Source organism: Symphalangus syndactylus, chromosome 6, assembly GCF_028878055.3.
Source record: "Symphalangus syndactylus isolate Jambi chromosome 6, NHGRI_mSymSyn1-v2.1_pri, whole genome shotgun sequence".
Classification (NCBI taxonomy): Eukaryota; Metazoa; Chordata; class Mammalia; order Primates; family Hylobatidae; genus Symphalangus; species Symphalangus syndactylus.
The window spans coordinates 52,689,214-52,711,517 of record NC_072428.2 but is presented as its reverse complement, the minus strand read 5'-3'; the positions used below and the strand labels follow the sequence as shown (position 1 = coordinate 52,711,517).

Sequence of the window (22,304 nt, the reverse complement as noted above, 5' to 3'; positions counted from 1 at the left end):
TCCCTGTCTCCTCCTGTCTCTCTCTTACCCTCATCTCCTGTCTCTGCCCTGTCCCCGCTCCATCCTGTCTTTCGCTGTGTATGTTCCGTCCTTGTCTCCCTCTGTGTACCTGTATCTCTTGTCCCTGTCTCCATCACTGTTTCTGCCCCTTTCTCTCCCGGTCTCTGTTTCTTCTGTCTAGCCACGTCCCCTCCCTGTCCCCATCCCAGGCTCCGTCTCTTCCCGGTCTCCATCCCCCTTCCTGGGCCGCCTCCGCAGTCTCCGCCGGGATGGGACCTCGCTGGGGGCGGGGCTGAGGGGCCAGATCGGAATAACTCGGTTATCAGAGCGAATTGAATTAACTTCTTCACACGAGCGCCGCCAGGCCTGCCTCCCCTCCCTTCCGCTGGGCCGCAGGTGGGGAGGCCCGGGAAAAGGGTCGGGACCCGCTGTCCTCGGACGCTGTGTAGAGACCGAAGGTCTAGTCCGGATTGGGGCAGGATAGAGACTCCGGGGATAGGGTCCCGCGCATCCCAGTTCCCCACCTCTAGAGTCCTAAGAGGGCGGCAGGGACCCTTCGGGGTGGGGGTCGGGGCGGCTGGGGGCGGTGTCTGGGCCTCCCAGGCCCCGCCCCTTCGGAGCTCGCCCCGCCCCGCCCCCCTCCGCGGGGTCCTGCGCGTTAAAAGGCGCGCGGGCCGGGCCGGCTGCACTTGCGTTGCACCCGGGCTGAGTGCGGCCGCGACGGGGCGGGCGGACTCTCGGGCGCTCAGAGCTGGCCTCGGGTCCTCGGAGCCTGGCGCTCGAACCTCCCTTCCGACCTCCACCCGGACCCCGACCCCGACCCGGCCCGGCCCGGCCCCCGCCCCCGCCCCCCGGGCCGATGGACTACTCCTACCTCAATTCGTACGACTCGTGCGTGGCGGCCATGGAGGCGTCCGCCTACGGCGACTTTGGCGCCTGCAGCCAGCCCGGCGGCTTCCAATACAGCCCCCTGCGGCCCGCCTTCCCCACGGCAGGGCCGCCCTGCCCCGCGCTCGGCTCCTCCAACTGCGCGCTTGGCGCCCTACGCGACCACCAGCCCGCGCCCTACTCGGCAGGTGAGCGCAGCCCCGGCCCAACCCTCCCTCCAATTCCTGCAGAATCCCCGGGCCCGCTCGCCAAGTGAATGCGCTGTCCCCCTCAGCTGCCCCCATTCCTGCCTTGGCCAGACCCTCCAATGCCCCGAGAGACCCCCAGAATACGAGGTTCTCCTCGGCAGAAATGAGCCTCACCCTCTCATCTCTCCTGTTCCTTTTTCTCGTTGCCAAATCTCTGTCTCATGCCCTTCAGGTCAAGGAAATATATCCCCATCCTTACCAGGCCTTCCCCTCACCACCTGCAAAGACTGACCGCTAAACCTCTACAAGCCCTGGATCTTTGAAAAAGGCTCCCAGCTCAGCCCTATCACCACTTGTCACCCCACCCCATCACCGCTGCCCCACAAGATTCATGACCCCCAGCAAGGACCTCTGCAGGCAGCTGAGCTGCCCAGACGGGAAGCTTCCTAGAGCCCGCGTGGCCATCAGGCCCCTCCTGCCCTGTCTTGGACCCATGCTGCCTGGGCCCGAACCCTTCTGTAGCCACCAAAACCAGATCCCGTAGCCCGCAATAAAGGGGCCCGGGTTTTTAAGCTACTTGTATTTCCCCATTCCCCCACAGACTCTCCCAGCTAGAGTTCTGTAGAACCTGGAAGCAGCTCCTGCATCCCCAAGACTTTTGATCCAAGTCCCTGTCCAAACCCTCAACCTCACTGAGCTTCTCAGTCATCTCATCCCTCTGATTAGAGTCCCAGCCTGCCCTATGGAATCTTATCTCCTTCCCTCCTGGGAAGACCGCCGGGGACTCAAGTAGAAGACTGGGGCCTAAGGGCCAGGCGCGGTGGCTCATGCCTGTAATCCCAGCACTTTGGGAGGCCAAGGTGGGTGGATCACTTGAGGTCAGGAGTTCAAGACCAGCCTAACCAACATGGTGAAACCCCATCTCTATTAAAAATACAAAAAAAAAAAAAAAAAAAAAAGTTAGCTGGGCATGGTGGCCCACGCCTGTAATCCCAGCTACTTGGGAGTCTGAGGCAGGAGAATCGCTTGAACCTGGGAGGCAGAGGTTGCAGTGAGCTGAGACTGTGCCATTGCACTCCAGCCTGGGTGACAGAATGAGACTCGGTCTCAAAAAAGAAAAAAGAAGAAGAAGAAGAAGAAGAAGAAGAAGAAGACTGGGACCTAGGCTGGGGGTTGGGGAAGAGATATGAGAAATGAGAACCTGGATTTGGAGAAATGAGAACCAGGGTGGGGAGATTGGGTGTACCCTGAGCCAGATGAGGGTAGGGATTGGGAAGAGGGGAGACAGGCTCCAGAGATACAGGGTTTTGAGACCAGAGAGATGGGGATAAGGTACAGAGAGATGGGAGCAGAGATGGAAGCACTGGAAATCCTAGGAGAAATGGGGACTCAGGGTTGGGGAGATAGAGATAAGAATCAGGCGATGGGGACCAAGGAAGATTAGAAATAGAGATGACGAAGATGAGAATACAAATGGGGTGCTGGAGACAAGAATCAGGGGAGATGGAGGCCTGGATGGGACAAAGATGAGATTGGAGACCTCTAGTGAATATGAAGACTTAAACCAGGGTTACAGACAGGGAAAGGAAGTACTGTCAGAAACACTACCTATGGGGCAGTGGAGACTGAGATGGGTATAGGAAGGGAGTTGGGGGGCAGTGTTGGCTTTGGAGGAGATGCGACATGGAGAAAGTGCCTGGGGAGGAGGAAAGAGGGCAAAGAGAAGATGAAGTCTTCTCAATGGGCACAAAGAGAAGATGAAGTCTTCTCAGTGGGCACAAAGAGAAGAGTGGCTGAGAAGTGGAAAGTTGAAGAGAGATTCAAATGGAGGACGATGAGGAAGAGGAGAGGGGGACATCTAGGGGAGAATGGGGGTCAGGGGAGTGGGGCAGGACTGAAGAAATGAGGCTTGGGAAGGGGAGAGGTGGATGGGTGGAGGGAGCCAAATCTGTATACAGCTGAGAGCCGGTGGGAAGGCTGGTGGTAGGGCCGAAAGGAGGGCCGGTGGGAGGGTCTCTGTTGCAGAGCCTTGGCCCAGAACTGGTTAGTGGGAAGACTGGCAATGCTGATGAGACCTGACAGACATCCAGGGCTAGGGTAGACAGAGGGGACAGACGGGCTGAGAGACAGACAGGAGGGGAGGGTTGGAGGCACGGTTGAATGGGGGTGCAGGGGGAGGTGGAACAGGCCTTGGGAGGAGGGCGACGATGGGGGTGGGGTGGGGGAGGGGGTGTCTTGGCTGGAGTATTGGATTATGCTTTCCCCTTGGCCGCTCTTGGGGCTCAGGTCTCCCTGATCTCCGTCCGCCTTTATCCCGCCGGCTCCATTGAGTGATAGGGAGGACGCTCCGCCCTAGGCTGCCGGGACCAAGACGAGGGACCAGGCCAGGGACGGGGGAGGCGTGTGATTCCCCCGGAGCTGGACACAACGGGTTGAACCCTGCTTCTCACTCCCCCATCCTTGTTGCCCCCCCGCCCCCCGCACACACCCGCAGTGCCCTACAAGTTCTTCCCAGAGCCATCCGGCCTGCACGAGAAGCGCAAGCAGCGGCGCATCCGCACCACGTTCACCAGCGCGCAGCTCAAGGAGCTGGAGCGCGTCTTCGCTGAGACTCACTACCCCGACATTTACACGCGTGAGGAGCTGGCGCTCAAGATCGACCTCACTGAGGCTCGCGTGCAGGTGCGCGTATGCACGTGTGTGTACGAGAGTGTGTGCGCATGGAAGGAGGTGTAGGAACTTAATGCCTAACACCTGGGGGTAGCCCGAAGGCAGGGCGCGGTCCCAGGGTGGTTGGGCAGCTACGGGAGGCAGCAGGGCCTTGGAGGCCCTTGGGAGACCCGATCTGTTTAGCTCCAGTCTACCTCCGCTCTGTCTCCCTCTTAGGGCAGAATGTTCCGAGTGATGCTTGAGAAGCCAGGAGGGAGGCCGAGGGGGTAGAGGGAGAGACCCGGGCGACCTCAGGGCCGAGCTGAGGAGGAGTGGGGGCAGGCCAGTCAGCACCCCTGGGGTTCCCTACCCTGGCGCTGCAGCTTTGAAAACCCGGAGCCCGGGAGGCTGACTTTGTGGCAGGCACAAGGCCGAATAGAGCCGGGCTAGAGCAGACTGTTGTCTATTTGTACAACTCCGTGTACAGATGTTCAGTTGGCCCGCCTTGACTGGATGCCCTAGACAAAAGGTTTTCCTGGCGCCCTAAACTGCTCTCCACGGCCCTGGAACCCTCCAGGAGGGAAGTCCCAGAGCTTCCTAAAAGAAGGAAATGGGGGAAGAACTTAGGGTGAGGAGAACGAAGGCAGGGTCCCCTCCAGGAGACCAAGAGTGCTGGGAGTCAGCGGGTGAGTGGATCCCAGGGGCAAGAACCCAGGGATCTGGAGGCAGGGGCCAGTGGAGCGCGCAGAGGGCAGCGGGCTGCGTGCGGGAGGGCCGAAGGCCCCTCCAACTAGTAAGAACCCCGGGCCCGGTTCTTTCCGAACCAGGATCTCACTCGAGCCTTGCGGCCGCGGGCTGACCCCGTGCGTTCTCCGACCCTCGTCCAGGCTGACTGGCCCCTGTGCCCGCAGGTCTGGTTCCAGAACCGCCGGGCCAAGTTCCGCAAACAGGAGCGCGCGGCCAGCGCCAAGGGCGCGGCGGGCGCGGCGGGCGCCAAAAAGGGCGAGGCGCGCTGCTCCTCCGAGGACGACGACTCCAAGGAGTCCACATGCAGCCCCACGCCCGATAGCACCGCGTCGCTGCCGCCGCCGCCTGCGCCCGGCCTGGCCAGCCCGCGCCTGAGCCCTAGCCCGCTGCCCGTTGCACTGGGCTCCGGGCCGGGACCTGGTCCGGGGCCACAGCCGCTCAAGGGCGCACTGTGGGCCGGTGTGGCGGGCGGTGGGGGCGGCGGGCCCGGCGCGGGCGCGGCCGAACTACTTAAGGCTTGGCAGCCGGCGGAGTCCGGCCCCGGGCCCTTCTCCGGGGTTCTGTCCTCCTTTCACCGGAAGCCCGGCCCCGCCCTGAAGACCAATCTCTTCTAGCTGCCGGCCTCTGGAGGCTCCGAGCCTGCCCCTAGAGACGTCCCTGCCCCTCCAGGACCTGACAGCCCCTCCCATCCTGGCCACCCGCCTGGAAGTCCCCATCCGTCTCCACTCCCTACTGTCTCACCCCGGGTGTGTCCTCCCCAGTTTTGGAGACCAAGTCAGGGCCATTCTCGTCGTCACTCACCCTCTACCAGCAGAGCGGAGTTCTTTACACCGGGACCTCCTCTAGGAGAACCCCGGAGCCCCTTCTAGCTTGGCCTTCTTTGGATGCGGTATCACATGAGGCCTGTCCCTAACAGTGCCCTCAAAGTGAAGGTCCTCGAGGAGGAGTGGCACAGCCCCCTTCCCTGGCTCTGCAGCGGCTAGGTCACCCCTTACGTTGGTGATCAGGAAAGCCCGCTGCCCCACCCCTTGGGCCCACCCGTACAGAGGCTGGTGGTCGCCGGGATAATCATTGGCCACTGCCAGTTCGTCCCTCAAGTGTCTCCTCTCTTCCCTAGCCCGTCTGGCATAGAGGGTGGACCTGTTAGAGGAGTGGAGGGGCTGCCCGGGGAATGGGACAGAGGGATTCCCTTTCCCTTTTTTGGTTGTCCTTTTTCTTTGAAAAACTTGTAATTTATTGAAGTTTTACTCAATCCAAATAAAACTTAATTTATTGAAGACATCACGCCGCAACCCTTCCGACTGCCCAGGAGGCTGCCTGCAAGACCCTGTCCCAGGCTGAGACCTGCGAGGAACCTCCCTCCCCCACCCTGCCGCCGTGCATCCCCAGCGCAGGGCAGCACAGACCAGGTGACAGAACTAAGCAAACTGGCACTTTATGGCTGAGATCCTGCCCCACCCCAACCAACCCCAATAATATTAAGGTGCCCTCCCTCCCCAAACCCACACAGAACAGTTTAAATAAACCCCAGCCCGGTCCTCGGGCTATTCCTTCATTTCCGGACGGACACCCGCCCCCACCCCCAGCGGGAGTGGGGAGGTCTTAGCGGAGCGTCTCCGCTATGGTTCAGGCCCGGTGGAAGGCCGCAGAAGCTGGTGAAAGTGGGGGCCCAGACGTACCCAAATGGACCCCCACAGGCACCCCTGGGGCTGGGAGGCAGGGTCCAGTAAAAGAGGACAGCACCAGAGTAACCAGGGTCCTCGGTAACCATGGCAACTGACCTTCCGTCCTGAGCCTAAAAGGCGAGGGGCAGGATGCCCTAATTAGGGCATTGCAAATGATTCGGCAGCGGGGAATGCAGATCCCCAATAAATAGGCACCCCAATAAATAGGCAGAGAGATACTGCCCTGACCCTCATAACTGTTCAACCCTGGGGCCATAGCTGGGCCTTGGTAGCAGGGAGGGGCGCTGAGTTCACAGCTTCGTGGTGCCTCCGCTATCACTTGCTGAGCTGCAGGGTGTCCAGAAGGAGGCGCTTGTGAGCCGGGTCCTGCACCCCAGCCTCCTCCAAGTCCTCCTCGGTGATGTCACTGTGGAGTAAAACAGGCTGGGAAGTGAGATGGGCAAGGGGGTCCTGAGGGTCCCAGCTCCGCCCCCGGGGCCAGCCCCTCCCCCACCTGAGAAACTCCAGGTCGTCCCAGCCATTATGCACCAGGCCCTCCTCATAGCGCTCCAAGCCGATGGCCCGCAGCCAGGCGCTCATGCCTGCCTCGCCCAGCCCGCTGGCCCGCCCGCCCTGCAGGCACGGAGCCTAAGAAAACAGGGCATGTCAGGGGGAGCTCAGTGCCCCCCATAGAAACACCTGCAGTCACATTCTGCTGCATGCTCTGGGGAAAAGGAAGGGAAGGGCTGGGCTGATACATGGGTCTCCCAACTTCCCAGTGCTCAGTTCAGGGTTGCGGGGACACCATGAGTGCTGAATGGTGGAGTGAAAGGGTACCAGTCTGTGGGCAAGCACCCTCAGGCACACACAGACAGCCACCCTGCTCCACACACCTCCTCTGCCAGGTCTTCCTGGATGCTCTCCCGGATGCGGGGTGGAGGGAAGCTGAGGGGCCGGCCATAGTCCGAGGGCAGTCCCCGGGGGGGCTGCAGCTCCAGGGGGCCTGGGAGGAGTGCTGAGCGTGCGGGCCCAGCAGGGGCGTAGTCCACCTCGCTCAGCGTCTTGGCCATCTGCAGCACGGAGCAGGAACGGTCATCCCCACTGGCCACTTCCCCCAGGAAAGTGCTGGCTGGTGAGGGGCCTGGGGGCAGTGGGGGCCTTGGATGGGCCTTGGGAGGCGGTGGGCCACGGGCCTCACCCCCACCACGGCCCCGGACCACTGGCCCTGGTAAAGGATCCAGGCTGGGGGGCAGGAAGATGGCTGAGTCCGGCAGTGGTGGAGGTGGAAAGTCTGGAGGGGGCAGTGTGCCTCCAGACTCCTCATCTGAAGAACTCCCCTCTCCCACACGAGGGGGCCGGTGGCGCCCAAGCTGTGGAGCAGGCACTGTAATGGCCACTTTGTTCTTGGTGGCAGATGGGACAGGGGCCCTGGCAGGTGAGGGTGGCTCCGGGGGCAGCAGCTGGTGCGGGACCCCTTCAAGGACGTAGTAGGCAGGGTTATTGAAGCTGTTCTTGGGTGGGGGGGCCGCCACCCCTTCTGGTTCAGGAGCTCCCTCTGGCTTCAACCTGGGTGTGGAAGCAGAACAACTAAACCAGGATCCAGGAACCCAGGTCTAAGGCAGTGGGAGCAGTGGAAGGAGAACTAGACGGGAGTCAGAAAGTCCCCTGGTCCTAGACTTTCTCATGACCTTGAGCACATCACCTGCCCTTAGTTTCTTCATCTCTAAAGGTCAGGGGGAGGATAACCCTTTGAATGGATAATCCTACAATCCCTTGCCTCACTTGCTAAGATACTTAGATCTTTCATGACTTTATCTGTAGCTGTGGAACCCAAGCTAAATGGGTCAGAATAGAGGTGCCAGAAGACAGGGCAAGAAGCCTTCAATGAAAGGCCAGGTTTGGAAAGCCTCTCGAGGCACCCACAGTCAATCCACTGCAGAATCTTTCTCAGAGATTCAGGTGGGTCTTATTCAAGCCTAGGGATAAAACCCAGGTGACTGACAACAGCTGAAGATGAGTGAAAAAGCACCAAACTGTACCTAGGAGTTTATGTAAGTTTAAGCAACAATTGGATATAATTAGAAAGCAAGCCTCATTTTCCCAAAGTGTGACACAGAGCGCTAATTCCCCAGAATGTTAATAGTTACTACATGGAAAATAAGTTTCCTGGCCCATTAAGTTTGGGAAACTATATTAAACAGAGCTGAAAAGGTTTCCTTCCTGTCCACATGCTCAAAGCTTTTGCTAATACTAACATGCACTGGGAATGTCTAAGAAAAGAATCTAGAAAAAGCATTTCCCAAACTCATTTGACCACAAACCCATTTCAACTGCCGCCTCTTGCAGGACAGAGTTCCAAAGAAGGTACCCTGGGAAATCCCAGGCCGAGCCGTGTGCCTCCTCCAAACAGAAGGCTCAAGCTAGGTCTGTTTACATGGAGGGAGCTGTCTTAAAAACAATTTCGCATTCCATTTTTAAAGGCGCAATTGAGAGGAAAGGCTGACTGCTCCCTTTGACTCAGAGCCACAGCTAAGGGTGGCCTGGCTGGCCACAGGCATAAGGCCGTGGCAGCTCCAACCACAGGGTGGCAGGGCACCTAAGCAGCTGATGATCCCCAGGCCAGCCCTGAGACCCTGCAGGGGATAGTGATGGATAGAGGTGGGCGGGGGAAGTGGGGACGGTGACAGGTTCCTCCTCTCACCTGGGGGTCAAGGGCTCCTCCCGGGGAGCTATTCGGGGTGGGGCTGGGGGCCTCCCCGTTGGTGGCGGTTTCTCTGGTTCTTCAAATAACCTGGAAAGCGGGCAGGGGGCCTCTGTGAAGGCTGGCTTGCGGCTCCCTGACCTGCCAGGGATGCACAGGAGAGAGGAGATGAAGTGGGGTTGACCAGATGCCCCTAGGTACCCTTTCATATGACATTCAACACAGCCCTAGCTCACCTGGGCTCCTGGCTCCCTCGGGACACAGAGGGGGCTTTGCTCTTTGCTCCTGCCTCATCCTTATCAATGCTGATCCACTCTGAGGGGGCAGGAAGGGAGACTCAGAGGAGACCTGGGTTCCTGGATCCCACAGACACCCACTGGGCCTGCCAGCCCTTTCCCAGCTATGCCTTGGGGCAGGACTATTCCCAGCTGTGGCTGCAGAACCTCCAGGTATCCCAGAGATTCCAACATGCACCCTGCACCCTGCCCTCCTCAATCTGTTCACACCACCCTATCTCATGTCCCAGTGGAGTCCCCACCGTAGAGCCGCTCACGGGTGCCCAGGCGCTCCGTGGGCACCCGCACCTTCATGGAGCCTCTGATATTGCCTGTCTCCTCGCCACGGTGGGACAGGAAGGTCAGGAACTGTTGGGCCGTGCTGCCGATCATGGACTTGAGTGCAACCACACACTCCCCTGAGGGGCAGATGGGACAAACCAGCAAATTACGAAGCTAATCTAGGGCCCTGTCTAGCTTCCTGTTCCCCTCAGCACCCCTCACCCCTCACCATAGGATTCATAGCCATCCATGGACTTGACTGTGAGCAGGAGGTGCTGGTCCTGCAGGTACTCGATATCAGCCAGAATTGGTTTGAGCTGGGAAGCAGGGAGGCCCAGTGAGGAACAAAGCCCCGCCACTTCCTCCTGCCCCTCCTACATGCTGCCCCTGACACCACTCACTCCCCACCCTCAGGTCATCTGTGCTCACTCACACTCAACTCTTCAGAGAAGAGCCAAATCCTTAATGCAAAAGACACAGCCCTATATGGGCCTTTTACAGCACTTAGCATCACTAACTAATTAATTTTCTCAATAGCTAACATACGACCTGACATTTAGCAAAAGCTCAAGAAGCATCTCCTGAATGAATGAACAAACTGCAACAAGGTTCCACACTCCCAAAATAAAGCAAACGCCTTTGCCCTCACTCATGCCCATGCCCCCCCCCCCACACACACACACATACGCACGCTTTGCTGGCCCCACACTCCCTTCCAGGCAGGCTCTCCAATAAACTCTTATGTACCCCTCTCTGTGCCCTCACTCATAAGCAGGGGCCCTGCCCACAGCCTCACCGTGGGCAGCTGGCGTGAAGACCACTGCACTTTGAGGAAGTTGATGTTGTCACTGCTCTGGGCATCATTCTCAAAGCTCTTCTTGTATTCTGGGGTGGGGGTGGGAGACACCCAATTGAACACCACCTCTCAGCTTCCTTTTCCCCTAAGTAGGGGGCTGACTGCACCCTCTGGCCTCCCATCCTCCTTGGCCCACACTCAGCCCCTGCCACGCCTCTGACCCTCCAGGCAGGTAGAGTAGAACTCGATGAAGAACTTGGTGCGGCTGGCTGTCTTCACAATGGCCTCGATGCTCTCAAACTCAATGTAGGCCTGGTCTGAAGTCTTCGAGAGCCCTGAGGGGAAAGGGAGGAGAACAAACAGGAGTGCTGAGAGGATCACAGGAGGAATGGGACAGAGAAACAGGGCCCTGGGACATGAAATCAGGGGTCCAGAGCAAGGAGGCAGGGCCAGGAGGGGCCTCCCCAGTCCCAAGCCACCAACAGGGAAACTCCAGAGGCCAGACCCTGGACCACAGCAAAGAGACAACCCAAGGATAAAAGACCCATTGAAGAGGGTGCTGGGGACCAGAATGCCTGCGGGATTCCCACACCTACAGGCATACTCAGGGACACACACGTGGCCCTAGACAGACACAGACACATAGGTGTATACTCACTTATGCACACACACACTCGTGGGCACACAACTCGTGATGGCCCAGGCGCACAGACACCCTGACACATCACACCTTGAGAAACACTCCTGCACTCACTGGTACACACACCCACACACACATAGTCAAACCTATGTACATCCCGAGGCCACCACCTGTGCCCACCTAGATTATGCCACATCCACAAGCATATCTGGAACAATCACCTTTCTTGGAGATGAACTGGGAGGTAACTCCAACCTCAAATGTCCCAAACACAGGGGAATGGTCGCTGGTGACGATGTCATCAGTGCAACCTGGGGAGAGGGGATAGGAATGGGGACTCAGGGGGAATATTCTCACCCTCTGCTCCCACCTCCCAAGGTTAGGGCAGAGTCCAGATGGTGACCACCCCAGATCTCCCATCACTCTGTCCGGGAGCCTCTGACCATAAGAATTGCAGATGATGTGAGTTTCAGGGTAGGATTTCCACAGAATCCGGTCACACCATGAGGGCACATTGGTCCGGACCTGGGGCAGGGGATGGCAGCATGGTTAGAGCTGACAACTAGGGGGCTGCTTGGCATGGACCCCACTCCAGAGCTGATGAGTCCCCACACTTCTATTACAAGAGGCCCTAGCACCCACCTCCCTTCTTGGAACCTCACAATACGCAGGATCACCCAAAGGCCTCAGAGGGGCCATGGAGGCTGGAGTGGAAGCTGCAGAGGCCCATACCCTTGACCCAAATTCTTGATTCATCGCAGGCCTGGGGTCCCCCAAGGCCCATGCCATTTTCTTGGCTCACCCCAGTTGGCTTCTGCTTGTGCCAGGCATATGTGTCCCGGGAACCCCGCTCATAGCGGTAGGTGGGTGGGAAGGAGATCTCCTCCTCACCTAAGGAAAGCAGGAGACAGGTGGGGATCAGGGCCCTGACACCCAGGGATACTGCAAGCCTCCTACCCTCAGATCACCACCTGCCAGGCCCACACTCACTGAATCGAAGGAAGACCTTGTGCTTCTCCCGCTCCAGGTTGAGCTGGTCCACCCTGAGAAGGGGCTCAAACTCCTTCCTGCTGATGTAGTTCAGGATCTCCTGGGATGGAGGACGCAAAGGCTGGAAACTTTCCTTCTGAGCCAGAGCCAGGGGTGATAGCCCATGTGGCCCTTAGCCTCCCTACAGCCATGGCAGGGCCCTGCTCGCACCTGGATATCCATGTCCAGGCGGTAGTTGAGGTCCCCAAACCAGAAGAGGTGCGTGAAACGCAGAGAGATGTCAAAGGCACTGAGCTGCCGGTCGCCCAGCGAGAGCAGCCGCAGGATGTCCAAGTAGTTCTGGTTCCTCCTAGGGTGAGGGGTGCATGGTAGGGAGGAGTAGATCCCCAGGGTCAGGGCCAGACGTCAGGGATAGGCATAAAGGGAAGAAGTCTCAGGAGTCAGGGATGGGGTAAAAGATCCGGGCCCCTGGGGACAAGGTTAGGGTCAGGAACAGAGGGTCTTGAATTGGGATAAGAGAGCAGGAGGTCTCTGGAGACAGGCCTGCGGGAGGGTCATGGGCTGGGATATGGGAGCGGGAACAGGCCTCAGGTGAATGGGATGGGTGTAAAGAGACCATGGGAAAGGCACCCCCTCACCGAGCCGTCTTCTCATTTCCTGAGGTGAGGTGACAATTCACAAAGCCAAATGAGGTGCCATTGAACATGAAGGAGACGCCCACAGCCCCCTTGTTCCCTGTTAGGGCAAGCAAGAGAGGAAGGCCTGGGTCACCCTTAGAGGGCTCCCAACTCTCCCTTCTGCCTCTCAAAGCTGCAGTGAGAGGATCCTCCCGCTGAGCCCACCAGACGCTGTGACATGGGCAGTCCCCTGCACACACCCACACCTTCCCTGGGTGGGGGTCCTCATTGGGCACACATGGTCTGTGTGGATGGCCTGAGTCTGTCTGTATGTGTGAGCAGAGCCCCTGGAGATCACACGGGACCCCAAGGGTGAAGCTGAAAGGCCCTGCAGATTCTGAGCAGAATCTACCTGGGAGAGCACCAGACCGAAAATCAGGAGACCTGGGCACAATGCCTGGCTCCACCACTTACTTGCTGTGTGACCTTGGGCAGGTCACTCAACCACTCTGGGTTTGAGTTTTATCATCTGTGAAAAGGGGGTAATTATCCTGGCCTTGCCTTCCCAGTGGTGCTGGGAGAGATTTAGAATATGAATATGCTTTTCAAAGTTCAAAGTACCCTATATATGGGGAAACTAAGATCACCAAAAATGGGGCAATCCTAGGCTTGAGAGGAAGCAGAAGCCACGGACAGAGGGACGCTGCCAGTCTTGGGCACCTGCCAGCCCCGCTTACCCAGGGTGTTGGCGATGCCAGTCTTCACACTGGACGTACTGACGTGGCTGATACGGTTCTCGTGCTCTGGCTTGACCAGCACTGCCACCTTGATATTCCACAGTGATTGCATGGCAATCTGGGTAGAGAGTGCATGGTCACCATTGCCCTGCTGCACCCACTGCCTCCATTTCCCCCTGCACTATAAATAGACTTTTGTGTCTGTCACAGGATAGGAAGACTTGCCACCCCTCTTCCTGACGGACTGGAGAGAAATGGTTCCTCTTGTGGCATGAAGGACTCAGGTCCGATCTCCCAAAGGATATGCTCAGGGACCAGAGAAAAAGCCAGTGAAGCTGTGCTCCCAGGGTTGCCCATGAAGTCAAGTAGGATAGTTTGGAGGTGGTGTGTGAGGACAGGGTCCTGGACAAGATGACCCCCCCTCACCGGGCGGTAATCCAGATCTGTAAGCTCCTTGAGGCCTCCGCGCAGTAGGTCCAGCCACTCGCGGTCGCCCACTGAGTTCTCCTGGGTCCCAAAGACATAGATGTCATGGGGTATGGTCACTGTGACCTCGTCCAGGGTCTTCCCCAGACCCTTCGATGTGAACCAGGATGTCACGTTTTTTGGAGGTGGTACGCTTCCTGGAGGTGAAGGGGGTGAGGTGGGTCTGGAGGGGTTAGGCACCTGCCCTGGGGCCATCCCTCTCTCCTGCCCCAGCCCCAGCCCGGGCCTCACCCATGTTCCAGGTGCCTATGAAGACGGAGATCATGTCGGGCTCGTCCTGCTTGGAGTGCTTGTTCTTCATAAGCTGCAGCAGCTGGCAGAAGGCCTCCCGCTTCTGGGGGAACAGCAGCCACTCAGGGGCAGGTAGGCATCCAGGAAGCCCCCCTTCCACAGGGATATCCTGCCAGTTGGCTCACGTCCATGAGAGGCTCTGTCTTGTTCTCCACTGTATACCCACTGCTCAAGCATGTAACAGTGCTGGTAAATGTTATCCACCCTCAGGCCACCCATTCTCAACACCCTCTACCCTGTCAGACCTACCCCTGCCAGGAGGGATGGCATGCCTACCTCATGTGTTCCCTCTCTTGCCCTCTAATGGGAAGCACCCATGTGGGGGACCCCCGCAGTCCCCAGTGGCCTGGCCCAGCCTGCTGCTCACCCGGGCACTGACAAAGATGAAGTCCTTGCGCTGAGTCCGGTCCTTCTCCTTCTCAAACACAACACCCAGCTTGTTCTGGACACGCTGGGACTTAATGAGCTGGCGGACTAGGGCATGGAGGACCGGTCACATGGGCCTGTGCCCCTAGGCCAGGGGCTCCGCCCTGCCCACCCCTCCCAGGTCTGGCCCTGGCTCACTGCGGTCGTGCGTGAAGGTGGTCCAGTCCTCCTGGGAGTCCCGCTGTCTCCGCAGCAGCACCAGCCGCCCACCCTCCACATCCACGCTCAGCGTGAACTTCTGCGACTTCCCAATCTTGGTCAGGTCACCCAGGGTCACATCTAGCTTCACCTGTAGGCCAGGTGGGGAGGCTGCTGACAAGACCTTGGAGTAGGCAGCACCCCGGTCACCTCCAACCACCCTTGGCCCTGTGAGGCCCCACTGCCATGTACCTCAAAGGCCTGCACGGGGATGGTCTTGGCCTTACGTGTGGATGGCTGCGGAGCCGGGGGTGCTGTGGAGCTCATGTCCTGTAGGGCCTTCAGGGCCTGGAGGGAACAAGGGTAGGGCGGGGTCAGGGGACACACTGAAGGCTGGGGCAGGGAGGGACACAATTGACCTTGGGGCCAATGTTAAGTTGTAGACTCAGGGTTGAGATCAGTGCTAGGCCAATGACAGTGGCCAGTGAATCGGGGGTCAAGGGTCAGAGGTCATGCCACCTTCTTCTGGATGCCTGACAGGAAGTCCTTTAGCACTGACAGCTTCAGCACCAGGCTCTCTAGTTCCTGCTCCCCTGTCTGTGGCAGGTTCTGGGGGGAGGAAGAACCAGGCTTGTACATGAGTCACGTACGCAGAGCCTCCCACCCAGCTCCAGAACACAAACCCACCTCCCAGAGGTCTCCTTACAATCCTACCTGCTGCTGCAAAAGGCGGGTCACCATGGGCGAGCTCTGCTGGTCAAACACCTTGGACAGGATCTCCAGGCCTGACAGGACCTTGTCCACCTCACTAGGGAAGACATCAGATCAAAAGAACTCCCACCCCGACCTACGTATAGGGAAGGGGGCACGGGTTGTAGCCTCCACCTCACCACAAGGATAAAGGGTACCAGTGAAGAAAGTCAACAGGCAAAGGCTAGTTCACTGTTCAGGGTCAGAGATCACGGCACCTGTGCAGCCAGGAAGCAGGTGAGGACAGGTCAGAGGTAAGGGTGTAATACACGGGGTTGGATGTCCCAGATACCTGTGCAGCCTCCGGCATGAGGTGGCGAGGGTACGGGTGAGGTGGGGCAGGTGGCTGGCTCCACCCCGCACAGCTTCCAGGTCCAGCCCATAGCTGCCTTTCAGGTACTCGTGCGAGACGGTGCTCAGCCCATTGGGAGCACTTTGGGGAGGGGTTAAGAAGTCAGTGGAGGTCCTGCTGACCTGTCCCAGCACCTCTGCCCCATCCCTAGAGGAGATAGTACCTGTGGCAACCAGGGCAGGATGGATCAGGGTATCTGCCTCTGGGCTGAGGTGGGGTGGGGGTCCCTGGTGGGGGCTTAGAAGGCCTCTCCACCTTTGGTAGGGAAATAGTTCTCAGAGGAGAAAGGGTCTCCTGTTCAGTGGATGGGATGGAGGTCTCACCTCTCAGCAGCTGGAGTTGTGGGAGTCTCAGGAGCTGGCAGGGGACTGCTGGGCCCAGTGGGGGCAGAAATGCTGGTGGAGCCAGAGCGCGGGGGCAGCGGGGGCTTCTCATCCTCCCCATCTGTGGGCAGGGGTCAGTGGGCAGCCGTTTGGGCCTCCCACACTCAGTGGAGTAGGAGGCACGATGCAGCTGTAAAGTGACTTCCATGGAAAGAGGGATAAAGGGCCCCGGTATCATGGCCAAGGGAAAGGGGGTTACAGGAGAGGTGGGGTTGAGAAGGGGGGGATGGGAAGAGGCAGGTAGAGCCAAGGGACAGGGGCAGGAAGGGAGGGACCTGCACACTGGGAAGTACCTGAGGCATCCCGGTCATCCGGCAGGTCCGGCTCTCGCTCCCCCTCTACAGGAAGAAGCAGGGCGCACACAAGGCCCTGGTTGGGCTGGGCGTACAGGCCGATGAGCTCACCCAGGGTCTGGAAGCGGCGCACAGGCACACCCTGCGAGGTCTGTGGGCCAGCAAGGGTGAGAGGAAAGGTCAGCCAGCAGGTCCCCAAGCCCTAGGGTGGATCAAGGTCAGGGGTCAGGGGCCCAAGCTCCTACCTGCACGGCCAAGAAATCTTCTCCATCAGGCAGAATGCGATACGTGTGCACATGCTTCTGATACCTGATGCCAAGGCAGGGCCAGAATCTGTCACCCCCAGGCTGGGGTCTAAGACCCAAAGCACCCCTTCCTCCTGCCAGCAAGCTCAGCACCCCAAACCCCTCAGCCTGGTTTCCCTAAAACCACCTGCCCAGGCTGCACAGGGTTAATGATGTGGCCGGTCCACTTCCACCCTCCTGGTGTTGCCTATTGGGCAGGAATGACCAGAACACCCCCCTCTCCCCACCAGACCTACACAGACTCCACACCCACCACAGGGCAGGGCCTGGGAAGCAACAGGGAGTTCTTTTGTGGCCTCCACAGCTGTCTAAACAGCCCCTCTGGGCTGTGGTACCAGTCTGGGCCCCCCGCCAGAGTAAGAATCTTCAGAAGCCTGGTTAGCCCGTTTGCACACACGGGCAACATGCTAACACGTGTGTATGCCTCCTGTGTTTACGCTGCTCTCTGGCTCTGCTGGAATCGGGTATGTCTAGGGCACTTTTGCCGAGGAGTGTGGGGGCATCACCCTAGGCTTTCCCACCAAAGAGGGCCCCCATGGGAGACCTGGGCCTCTAGGAGCCCCAAGCCAAGGAGGGGCAAGAGGGGTGCTGACAGACAGGAGCCGCAGCTGAGCAGGTGACAGCTGAGCCAGGTGCACAATCAGCGGGGGATGGAAGATCCTCTGCCTCCACACTGCAGGGCATGCTTCCCCAAAGAGTCACCCAGGAGTCACCCTAGGTGTTGGGCAGGCGGGAGGTGAGAACCCCCATATCGTGGCCCCCTCAGGGGCTCTCCTGGCTGCTTATGCTGGGTGAGTGTCTGTCACCGGGTGTTCCTTTGTAGACTATTATAACCACTATCTGTGTTTATTACAATAGCATACAATTAACTGAATCCTATCTGTGACACGCCGGGTACCCAGTGTCCTATAAATCTTACTTAATTCTCACACTTCTAAACAGATATTATTATCCCCATTCTCCAGCTGAGGAAACAGGCTCAAAGAGGGAAAGTGATTTGCCTAAGGTCACAGAGTAAGTAAAAGGTGGAGTTGGGATTTTAAACCATGGCAGAAGCCAGGGCCAGTATCCTAGACTGCTGGTCAGATTGCCTGTGCCTGCTGGGGCAGGGGTGTGTCTTGCATATTATCCATGAACACCCAGAATGTATACAGGTAAGCAAGTATGTGTGTATTTGGCAAATCTAAGATATTGCCCATGTCTGATCGCCCACGTCTGATCCTTACCCCCAGGCTCTTGAGATGCAGGGAGGAGCCAGAGTCAGCTGGCAAACCTGAAGCCCCCACTCACAGACAGACCCCTCACCCCATTCACAGCCTCCCCTGGCAATGGGGCCAGGATTCCCCCCCTCCTGGGACAATAATGTTCCTCACCCAGACACAGGCCCCAGCTGTCCCCCTCCCACTTAACAGCTGACCCAGCACCTGCCTCCCTCCCCAGCCTAATTAGGGGGTATGCCTCAGAGGGGGCTGGGAAGCAGGACTTGGGGATATTCATCTGCCTAGTCTGTCCCTCCTTAGTCTCCCCCTGCTGGGCCTCAGACTTGAGGCCTAAGCTAAGACTCATAGGGCCCCTTTCTTGTTGGGTCAATTGCCTAGGCTAGAGGTTTTCAACCTCCATACCACTGACATTTTGGATTGCACAGTTCTTTGTTGTGGGGGACTCTCTTGTGCACTGTAAAATGTTTAGCAGTATCCCTGGCTTCTACCCACTAGATGTCAATAGCACCATCCCAGTTGTGACAATTAAAAATGTCTCCCCAGCTGGGCGAGGTGGCTCACACCTGTAATCCTAGCACTTTGAGAGGCCAGGGCAGGTGGATCACTTGAGGTCAGGAGTTCAAGACCAGCCTGGCCAATATGGTGAAACCCCATCTCTACTAAAAATACAAAAATTAGCCGGGCTTGGTGGCGAGCGCCTGTAATCCCAGCTACTGGCGAGGCAGAGGCAGAAGAATCACTTGAATCCAGGAGGTGGAGGTTGCAGTGAGCCGAGATCGCACCACTGCACTTCAGCCTGGGCAATAGAGCGAGACTCTTTCTCCAAAAAAAAAAAAAAAAAAAGTCTCCCCTAGTCTAGGCTAATGTGCCCCCCGACCAAAGATGTCAGGAGAACAAAGGGGTAAGGAAGGTACAGCGGGACAGGAGTTTGGGAGGGGGTTCACAGAGCTAAGAAAGATCTAAATAAAGATCTAAATAACAGATCTAAATAAAGCAGCCCCCACAGATTCCCACTCACTGGGCCCACAGAAGCCAACTCAATGTCAGACTGCAGGGCAGGACGTACAAAGCCGGTAGAAGGCTGCAAAACCAAGAATGCTAACTCACCCCAGCACCACTACCACACTGGGCTGAAAGGCACAGCCACAGGACCTGGCCCACTCAGAGAAGCACGAAGTCTGGCTCTGCTCTCAGCACTCATAGCTCAGGGCTAGGGCAGCCAGGTAACCAGGGCTCAAGCCCAGAGCCAGGGCTCAAACACTCACTCGTTGGTTCAGAAATAATGGCAAGGTCCCATACAGCCTCAGCCTCTGCTTCCCTAAGCCTTCCTCTCTACACCACCCACCACCGCCACCACGAGCCATACACGGCCAGGCAGAAACCCAAAGCACCGAAAGGGGCCCTAAGGAAGCTGCCAGGCATCCCCACACACCCCATCAGTCCCTCTGCCCCGACTCCCTCTCCTGCTCACCACTCAGTCCCTATCCAAACAGGACTGCACACAACGTGGAATGCACATCCTCTCCCCTGCTCCCTTCTACCTGGAGGATGCCTGAAGGGGTCTGCCGGGGAATGCCCGAATTTTTCGTCCATCACAGTCACACTGGGCCGCAGAACCCCATATTCTCTGCCCTCAAGGCTCCTGAAAGTGCCCCCAGACACACAGCAGGAAGTGCCCCTGCGTCCCTCCTCAGACCCAGGAGAAAGCCAAGGCTCCCACTCTGGGGGGTGGAGGCGGGTCTGGCGTCCCACCGCCCCAGGCACCCTGACCCGGGCCCTTTCCACACCCGGCCGTGCCCGCGCTCCCGGTCCATGCCAGCCCGCGAGGAGCCCCCGCCCCACTCACAGGACGCAGAGCGCGAAGGCCCCCGCCACGCTCTCGCTGTCTCGGACCAGGAAGCTGCCATCGCGGCCCGCTCGGGCCAGCAGCTCCTCCGCGGCCGCGCGGCTCAGGTCGCGGTGGTACCAGGAGGGGGCCTGGCTGCCCAGCGCGCCTCCCGGGCCCGGCGCCCCGCAGGCCGAGGCCATGGCCCGCGCAGGGCTCAGCACCGCCCGCGCCCGCCGCCCCGCGCCATCCGCCCGGAGACGCTCGGGGCTGAGGCTGGGGCCGGGCCCGGGGCCCGGGCTTGAGGATCCGTGGGCCGGACAGAGCCAGGGATCGGGACTCAGCACTCCGCCGCGCAGGCCGCCTCGTTCGCCGCGCAGCCGCCGCTGCCTGCAGCGCCGGCCTCAACTTGAACAGAAAGAAAAGTTTGTTCAGAGGCGGCGGGGGAGGGGCAGGAGCGGAGCGCAGGGCCGGCTGCCGCCCCCTCCCCCTCCGCTCGGCCCGCAGCCCGGGCCGCCCCTGCCCCCAGCTCCTCCTGCGGGGACGGTGCCCCCACCTTCCCGAAGGGCCCGGGACCTCCCAGATCCCACAATGATCCAGTCCCAAACCCCCATCGAAATCCGAGTCCCCCCATCCTGGCCCCGACACTTCGGGATCCAGGCACCCCCTGGAGAATTCAGCGCTTCTCAGTTCTCCCAATGATATGACCCCTAAGCCCCATAAAGATCTGATTCCACTCCATGGCTCTTCCTCTCGGCCCCCGTACAGCTTGGCTGCATCGAGTTCCCCCAAACTGCTAAGGATCCAGGACGACCCCCTACCCATCCTCTTCCTTCCACCCAGGCGGGCAGGGCCCCCAACTCCCGCGAAATACAGCCCCCTCTTAGATCTGAACCCCCAACTCCACGGGGACCGTCCCCCGGCAAAGCCTGCGGGGAGATCCCCTCCATAGAGATCCGCTCCCCCACACACCCCCAGACGAGGTGCGACGTTCTCGAGCCCCTCACGCAGCCCCTCCCAGCCCGGCAGAGCCCTTCCCCCTCTCGGCCAAGTTCCCCAGCACCACCCCCCACACCCGCAGGCCGGGCCTTGAGAGGGTTCAGCAGTCCGAAGCCAGGAAGGTCCCCTGGCCCGTCTAGGAGAAAGTTCCCTCCCGGGATCCCGGCCGCCGCACGCAGACCCCCACCTCCCGAGCTGCTCCGGCGCCCCCTTCCCCGGACAGCGGCCCTGGGCTCCAGGCGGCCACTTAAGATGGCCATCCGCGCGCGCCCCCGCCCTCCGCGCCGCCCGCCCCGCCCCGCGCCGCCCCGGGGAGCCGGGGGCAGCACAGCGCCCCGCCTCACCCCGCCCCGCGCCTCGGTCCCGGAGCCGCTGGCCCACTGGGTGACCTCGGGCAAGTCGCGGCGCGAGGCTGAGCCTCGGCTTCCCGCTCTGGAAAATGGGGATCCTGTGGCGAGGGCCGGCTCTGGGAGCCGGCCTCGTACCGCGCTCGGTACCGGGCCTGGCACCCAGCCCGCGCTCCCGAACGGCGGCTATTTTTATTATTAATTAAGGAGGAACGAAGGTGACAGCTGTGTCAACTGTAAAGCGCGGCTGCGGAACGAACGGGTATTATTAGCACTCGCCCCCGCCCCAGCGGCTCCCTCCGAGTCAGCAAACTCGCGCCTCCGCGGGCCGGACGCCCAGCGGGGAGCTCCCAGACGGGGTCCGCTTCAACGGCCCCCTGGCTCCCTCCCCTCCCGCCGAGGGCGGAAGGGGGGACGCGGCCGCCGGAAAGGGGGCGGAGCCCATAAAAGGGTCTGGCCCGCCCCCTCCCAAAAAAAGACCTAGCCGGTGGCGGCGTCTCCGGGGAGTCGTCTTCCTGCCCCGCCCCTCCGCCCCCTGGCTCCTTAAAGGCGCAGGCCTCCAGCCGGGCGCCCGCCGCCACCATCTCTTGGGCCGCCGTGGGAGAATCCCTTTAACCTGGGAGAGAACTTTCACTTTGCTACGTTGAACCTGTTGACGGAGCCCAGGTCAGTCCCGCAAGCTCCTTCCTCTATTTCAAATATGCATTGACTTAACCCAGCTGGAGCAGAGCCTGGGACGTGGAAGGGGCTCTGTGGGGCCTTCCACACTAGATAAATATAATAACTAAGAGATCCACCAACCCACCCAACAGTGCCTCCAGAACCCAATAACTCATCCTACAATCTGTGCCACCTTCCTCATCAGCCACCTTTTAGCATAAGAAAAGATGAGCCTGATGTGAGGGGAATCCTTGGTAGTGGGGGAGAGACCTGGACTGGGAGTCTGCACACCTCGGTTCTAGTCCTAGCTGGGCCACCTACCTGCAGAGTGTTCTCAGAGGCTTACCAGGGCCTCTCTGGGGACAGTTGTAGTAGGAGTGTGCAAACAAAGACTTATCCAAAGGGAAAGGGGTGTTGGGAGACCCAGAGATAACTTAGGTCCAGCTCCCGAGGGCTTTGCAAAGACAGAGCAATCCCCTCAAGATAGGCAGGCATATCTACCAATCCCAGGAGGAGACAAAGGTGCCAGAGGCTCCTGACCCCGGGAAGCCCTTAAGGGTTTCTAACTCTTCCAGCCACACCTCCAGGACACCGAAGCGCTGGACCAGTTCCAGGCTCTTGAGTATTCCACTCCAGGAACCCCCAGACTGCCCTC

General features: G+C 59.4%; 2 protein-coding genes and 1 long non-coding RNA gene across 12 annotated transcripts in view; 2 read left to right on the top strand and 1 right to left on the bottom strand.

Moving 5' to 3' along the window:
• The first annotated feature begins 687 nt into the window (after positions 1-687).
• PHOX2A (paired like homeobox 2A) lies at positions 688-5,753 on the top strand. Of its 4 annotated transcripts, none has more exons than XM_063641280.1 (3): positions 688-1,076; positions 3,571-3,758; positions 4,613-5,753. In XM_063641280.1, exons 1-3 carry the CDS (start codon positions 860-862, stop codon positions 5,084-5,086), a joined length of 879 nt encoding a protein of 292 aa, XP_063497350.1. In that variant the 5' UTR covers positions 688-859; the 3' UTR covers positions 5,087-5,753. The 4 variants fall into 4 exon arrangements, with proteins under 4 accessions (XP_063497350.1, XP_063497349.1, XP_063497351.1 ...); XM_063641279.1 differs by having other exon boundaries at positions 4,553-5,753; XM_063641281.1 differs by having other exon boundaries at positions 4,213-5,753.
• On the bottom strand, positions 5,725-20,065 carry INPPL1 (inositol polyphosphate phosphatase like 1). 4 transcript variants are annotated; one of them, XM_055282757.2, is made up of 28 exons: positions 19,665-20,065; positions 16,539-16,602; positions 16,294-16,444; positions 15,941-16,061; positions 15,558-15,698; positions 15,230-15,323; positions 15,035-15,124; positions 14,768-14,863; positions 14,516-14,666; positions 14,319-14,425; positions 13,892-13,994; positions 13,601-13,797; positions 13,175-13,292; positions 12,459-12,555; positions 12,031-12,169; positions 11,821-11,920; positions 11,633-11,721; positions 11,274-11,355; positions 11,052-11,141; positions 10,412-10,525; positions 10,191-10,279; positions 9,624-9,711; positions 9,376-9,531; positions 9,074-9,152; positions 8,838-8,978; positions 7,030-7,702; positions 6,651-6,784; positions 5,725-6,563 (listed from the first exon to the last, which is right to left on the bottom strand). In XM_055282757.2, the coding sequence occupies exons 1-28, from the start codon at positions 19,844-19,846 to the stop codon at positions 6,473-6,475; spliced, it is 3,777 nt and encodes a 1,258-aa protein (XP_055138732.1). In that variant the 5' UTR covers positions 19,847-20,065; the 3' UTR covers positions 5,725-6,472. The 4 variants fall into 4 exon arrangements, with proteins under 4 accessions (XP_055138732.1, XP_063497330.1, XP_063497331.1 ...); XM_063641260.1 differs by having other exon boundaries at positions 8,838-8,927; positions 15,558-15,764; positions 19,665-20,039; XM_063641261.1 differs by having other exon boundaries at positions 8,838-8,927; positions 19,665-20,039.
• Positions 20,066-21,329: 1,264 nt separating this feature from the next.
• Positions 21,330-22,304, top strand: part of LOC129484586 (uncharacterized) — a 54,836-nt gene continuing 53,861 nt past the window's right edge. For all 4 annotated transcript variants that reach the window (XR_008658469.2, XR_010121335.1, XR_010121337.1 and 1 more), the window contains exon 1: positions 21,330-21,655. This is a non-coding gene — a long non-coding RNA (uncharacterized lncRNA). The remainder of the gene's footprint in view (positions 21,656-22,304) is intronic.

What these genes read in the sequence shown, in the direction of transcription:
- PHOX2A (XM_063641279.1), top strand. Translation starts at nt 860, where the DNA reads ATGGACTACTCCTACCTCAATTCGTACGACTCGTGCGTGGCGGCCATG. An exon ending in GCCCGCGCCCTACTCGGCAG is followed by an intron (nt 1,077 to 3,570) that starts GTGAGCGCAGCC and finishes ACACACCCGCAG; the next exon opens with TGCCCTACAAGTTCTTCCCA. An exon ending in TCACTGAGGCTCGCGTGCAG is followed by an intron (nt 3,759 to 4,552) that starts GTGCGCGTATGC and finishes TTTCCGAACCAG; the next exon opens with GATCTCACTCGAGCCTTGCG.
- INPPL1 (XM_063641259.1), bottom strand. Translation starts at nt 19,846, where the DNA reads ATGGCCTCGGCCTGCGGGGCGCCGGGCCCGGGAGGCGCGCTGGGCAGC. An exon ending in GGATGACCGGGATGCCTCAG is followed by an intron (nt 16,062 to 16,293) that starts GTACTTCCCAGT and finishes CCCTGCCCACAG; the next exon opens with ATGGGGAGGATGAGAAGCCC. An exon ending in CTACTCTACCTGCCTGGAGG is followed by an intron (nt 10,280 to 10,411) that starts GTCAGAGGCGTG and finishes CCCCCACCCCAG; the next exon opens with AATACAAGAAGAGCTTTGAG.